At 34.8% G+C, this 5,116-nt stretch overlaps 1 protein-coding gene across 1 annotated transcript; it reads left to right on the forward strand.

Moving 5' to 3' along the window:
* The first annotated feature begins 802 nt into the window (after positions 1–802).
* LOC127128191 (heat shock cognate 70 kDa protein) lies at positions 803–3,289 on the forward strand. Its single transcript, XM_051057425.1, has 2 exons — positions 803–1,289; positions 1,451–3,289. Exons 1-2 carry the CDS (start codon positions 1,070–1,072, stop codon positions 3,082–3,084), a joined length of 1,854 nt encoding a protein of 617 aa, XP_050913382.1. The 5' UTR covers positions 803–1,069; the 3' UTR covers positions 3,085–3,289.
* Positions 3,290–5,116: the final 1,827 nt, after the last annotated feature.

Genomic DNA, 5,116 nt, shown 5'->3' on the forward strand with positions numbered 1-5,116 from the left:
GAAGATGATAAGGGAAATTTGGACGGGCGAATAGAAAGAGGACACATAGAAAGGGATATAACCGGATGCGAAGAGAATATAAAAGAAGCTATAAACGAATCTTGAATAGATTGCTGGAGGAAAACACGTGCAAGAGGAGGGAGATAGTTGAATATGAGGTCCAATGAGGAACAAGATAGGTGAAAAAAAAATCTGAAAATCAGAGTAATTTCTTATGATACAATGTTGAATTTTCACATTTGGAACAATAATTTTTCATAACCAAGGTAGACTATTTCAATCTAATTTGTAGAATAGATCAATAGTCAAAACTGAAAAAAAATACTATTAGTTAAAATGCTATTAGTGAAATTCTGAGACTATTAATAGCCAAAGATTATTAAGAGTTTATTACCGAAAATCAAGGTAAGACTATTTCAGATCAGAAGAGAAAGAAAAAAATATTATGTCTTGACAATTAATACGAGGGTTTTGTCCTTTTATGGTTTTTTTCCTTCTATAAAAGATATTTCATTAAGTTGACGACTATGATTACTGTTTATAAATTTTAATTACTCTCAATTCTTAACTAATATGACTTTTTGGTGTACAGTAGACTCCGAGGAACTTAAAATCTAAGATTCCTTGAGGTTTGCATAATTGTCAATAAATGACTCATTCGCGGCTACGATTTGGTATGCAAGAGACTATGTAACATAATACGAAGATAAAGTATGTATGATAATATAGTATAAAGACAAATGAGTATTGATCTCTGTCACCACAACCCACTATATCATTTTATAAGAGGCCTCAAATTTCTCCAAATAGCGGTACAGAATGGTTTTCTAAAAAATACTATTAGTTAAAATGCACTGCACTTCGGATATTGACTTTTCGTTTTAAAAAATTAGCATTTCTTGTGAAAGACAATAACGCGGTTTGGTGGTGGCATTTAAATATCAATTATGATTGCAATTTGCATGTACACGACGGAAGTAATGAACACTTGACTTTTAGAAAAACACAGTTTCTTTCACAAGTTCATTAAAACTGCAACGGGGCAAATTCAATTTCTTTGAAAGATCACATGGCGAAAAAATACGATGGACGTGCGGTGGGAATAGACCTTGGAACAACGTATTCATGTGTTGCTGTGTGGATGGAGCATCACAACAGAGTGGAGATCATACACAATGATCAAGGAAATAGAACTACGCCATCTTTTGTTGCTTTTACTGATGATCAAAGGTTGATTGGCGATGCTGCTAAGAATCAAGTTGCAACTAACACAGGAAACACTGTCTTTGGTATATTTCTATTGATGTTATCAACTTATTATTAGGATTTTAAATAGAGATTATGTTTGTTTCATAAATATTGATATTGTAGAGAACCATTGTCAAATGCTTTTTTTAATATTTTCTTATCCTTCAAAGAATTACTATGAATATTGCTTCTTTCTTTTCAGATGTTAAAAGATTAATTGGTAGAAAGTTTAGTGATCCTGTTGTTCAAAAGGATATTATGTGGTGGCCATTCAAGGTTATTTCTGGAATGAATGACAAACCCATGATTACCCTCATGTATAACGGTGAAGAGAAGCAATTTTGTGCTGAGGAAATATCATCCATGGTTCTCACAAAGATGCGAGAAGTTGCAGAGGCATATCTGGGGTCGGTCGTCAAGAATGCTGTTGTTACTGTCCCGGCTTACTTCAATGATTCTCAGAGAAAAGCCACCATAGATGCTGGTGCCATTGCTGGCCTAAATGTCATTCGGATAATCAACGAACCTACTGCTGCAGCTATTGCATATGGTCTTGACAAGAGAAGTGAATGTGATGGTAAACGGAATATTTTTGTGTTTGATCTTGGTGGTGGTACTTTTGATGTGTCTATTCTCACAATTATGGGTGATGTCTTTGAAGTAAAAGCCACTGCTGGAAATACTCATCTTGGAGGAGAGGACTTTGATAACAGATTGGTGAATTACTTTGTACAGGAGTTCAAAAAGAAGAATAGAATGGACATTAGTGTGAACCCAAGAGCCTTGAGAAGGTTGAGAACTGCCTGCGAGAGAGCAAAGAGGACACTCTCTTTTGCTTTTGTCACTACGGTTGAAGTAGATTCTTTGTTTCAAGGAATTGATTTTTCTTCATCAATCACTCGTGCCAAGTTTGAGGAAATTAATATGGAACTTTTTAATGAGTGCATAATAACGGTTGAAAGTTGTCTTAGTGATTCCAAGATACCCATGAGCCATATTGATGATGTTGTTCTTGTGGGTGGCTCGTCTAGGATTCCCAAAGTGCAAGATATGTTGCAAGACTTTTTCAAGGGAAAAGAATTGTGCAAGAGTATAAACCCGGACGAGGCAGTTGCTTATGGTGCAGCTGTTCAGGCTGCTATTTTGAGCAAAGGCTTTAAGAATGTCCCAAACTTGGTGCTTAGGGATGTTACCCCATTGTCACTTGGTATCGCAGATGTTAACGATATCATGGAAGTGGTAATTCCTAGGAACTCTTCTATACCTGTCAAAAGTACAAAAGGATTTGCAACTGTTATAGATAACCATTGCAGTGTCTCTATTAAGGTTTACGAGGGCGAGAGAGCAAAAGCTAGTAACAACAATCTGCTTGGTATGTTTATTCTTTCTTGCCTCCCAGGTGCTCCTCGTGGTCACCCCTTGGATGTATGCTTTGTCATTGATGAAAATGGTATCTTAATTGTTTCTGCAAAGGAAATATCTACCGGAAATACGAACGAGATCACCATAACCAATGACAAAGAAAGATTGTCAACATTTGAAATTCAAAAACTGATAGAAGAAGCTGAGATATACCATGAGGAGGATAAGAAGTTTCTGAGGAAGGCCAAGTTAATGAGTGCATTGGACTCTTGTGTTTACAATATGAAGAAAGCTTTGAAGAATGATCTTTATTTAATGCTCTCCTCTCAAGAAAGTGAGAAGATCAACAATGCAATTACTGTGGCCACAAATTTGCTTGATAAGAGTATGGAACAGAAAGAAGTTGATGTTCTTGAGGATCATCTGAAGGAGCTAGAGAGCATGTTGGAAAATCTTGTACTCAAGACTAGCTAGTTTTATTTTTCATTATTAAGATTCAAAGTGATGTCTTGCTTTTTTTTTATATGCTGAATGCAACCCTTTAGGTTGATTATCATTAGCTTATAGTATTGTATTGAGGTTTGTTATAGTTTTTATTGAACTTGTTACTTATGTGAATGCAACCCTTTATGTGTTTGCTTTGAGTGGAAGTGAAATGATAAACCTTCATGTTAGAGGATATTCTGACTTGAAATGGTCATTAGCAGCATTCATTTTACTCAGAAAAAGCGTCATGTTAGTCTATATTCTCTTAATTTATAAACAATTATTAAAGTGACATTTACTATAAGATGGAGTCCCTTTATAAACAATTATTAAAGTTTCTCAAAAAATGGAGTCCTAAAAAAAGCATTTTTTTAAATATACTCCTGAAATTTTTTCTTGAATGAACTTCGTATTATTTATGAAAAAACTGTTCTTCGAAATTTTTCTTAAATGAATTTCAGATACTTGAACCACATTTGTGTTGTTTAATAAATAAGGATTTCCCACATGTGTGTTTATTTAAGTAATTGTTCTGATTACAAATTATAATTTATTTGATATGCAATTTTCAGAATTCGTTGTCCTAACTCTTCACGGATGTAGAATGCAAGAAAGCTCCTTCCACCTTTTGAAAAGAAAGGGTGAGGAAAAGAAAAAGAATATACAATTTGGTGTGAAAGGGTTCATCTTAAGTTTTGATAAAGCAACATAATCCAACGATTTTCAGGTGTGTTTCACCATCAACCACTTAGTTGCTGGTTCACCCTAGATACTACCATCTTTATATAATAGTGCAAGATGGATAAATCAACCATTCAAAATGGAAAAAAAAAGGAAAATGAAAAACAACAGTTAAATCTCGCCTCAAAAATACAACAGTATTTGAGTGCACTCGAGCATCCAGGGGAAAAATACCACACCCTAGCCTACAAATCTAGGGTCACGTATAAGGAAATCTTGCAAATCGTCTCAATGATGAGACTAGCATTTAATGCGCATGTTCTCCATATCTTTCCCACTTCTCCGTCTAAAGATCCTAGCATAGAAAGCACATCCCAATTTCTTGAAAAACTTCTCGTATGCCATGTCACGGCAAACCCTGAGGGTTGTTGTTCTAGGTCGGCCACAAATCCAATAAGAAATAGGTCAAATTACCATCTATCATATATAAGTCACAATGTGTGTAATCTAAGATACGATTTTGATCATAACTCACTCTATCATTTTTCATTTACTCACTGAATTGAGCGTTCGAATGCTAACTTTACATGTCTACTCTGCACTGCCGCGTCTAAAATATGCATCACTGCATTAAAAATTCACCTTATCAATTCACCAATAATTTTGGTTCCATAACGAAACAAATAAAAATAACAAAATCCATGTAATTCTCAAGTTGATATCTATAACATTCAATTAGTAATTTTGGTTGGAATAACTTAGAGGGCAAGTCCTTGTATTGCATTTATTTCTTTTATTTTATAAAATTAAGCTATCTTAATGCATTTTCCATGTTTTAAATTTGTTCAAACAAAATAACCTTGCTCATATTCTTAAAGTAAAGTATTATTGCAATTAGCCTTTATACAAACACAATATTTGTATATAAAAAAGTCTCACATAGACTATAGCTTATAATTAGCCATCAATCTTTCTATATATAAAACAGTCTCCTTAGTGCTTTTTAAATATATGATTTATTCAAAAGTCTCTCAGTTTCTTATACCTCAATATGGTATCTAGAGCTTGTTAAAATTCAATTGTTCATCGTACTTTATTCGATTAATCCACTATCTTCCAATGATATTTTTTGGGGTGATTCATTCCGGTCACCACCATACTACCGATGCCGCCACCGCCACCATTGATTCCAATGACTTTTTGGCACACTACGCGACGGACAGAAGTGCGTGCTCCGATCCGGCATACGCCTAGAAAATCTTTGTCAACCAGTGTCACGTGCGCTCACAATCGCCAACAATGTTTCTGCATGTAAGCCCCACGCGCCTCCATCTCTGTT

The sequence above is a fragment of the Lathyrus oleraceus genome, chromosome 3 (assembly GCF_024323335.1).
Source record: "Lathyrus oleraceus cultivar Zhongwan6 chromosome 3, CAAS_Psat_ZW6_1.0, whole genome shotgun sequence".
NCBI lineage: Eukaryota > Viridiplantae > Streptophyta > Magnoliopsida > Fabales > Fabaceae > Lathyrus > Lathyrus oleraceus.

What these genes read in the sequence shown, in the direction of transcription:
- LOC127128191 (XM_051057425.1), top strand. Translation starts at nt 1,070, where the DNA reads ATGGCGAAAAAATACGATGGACGTGCGGTGGGAATAGACCTTGGAACA. An exon ending in CACAGGAAACACTGTCTTTG is followed by an intron (nt 1,290 to 1,450) that starts GTATATTTCTAT and finishes CTTTCTTTTCAG; the next exon opens with ATGTTAAAAGATTAATTGGT.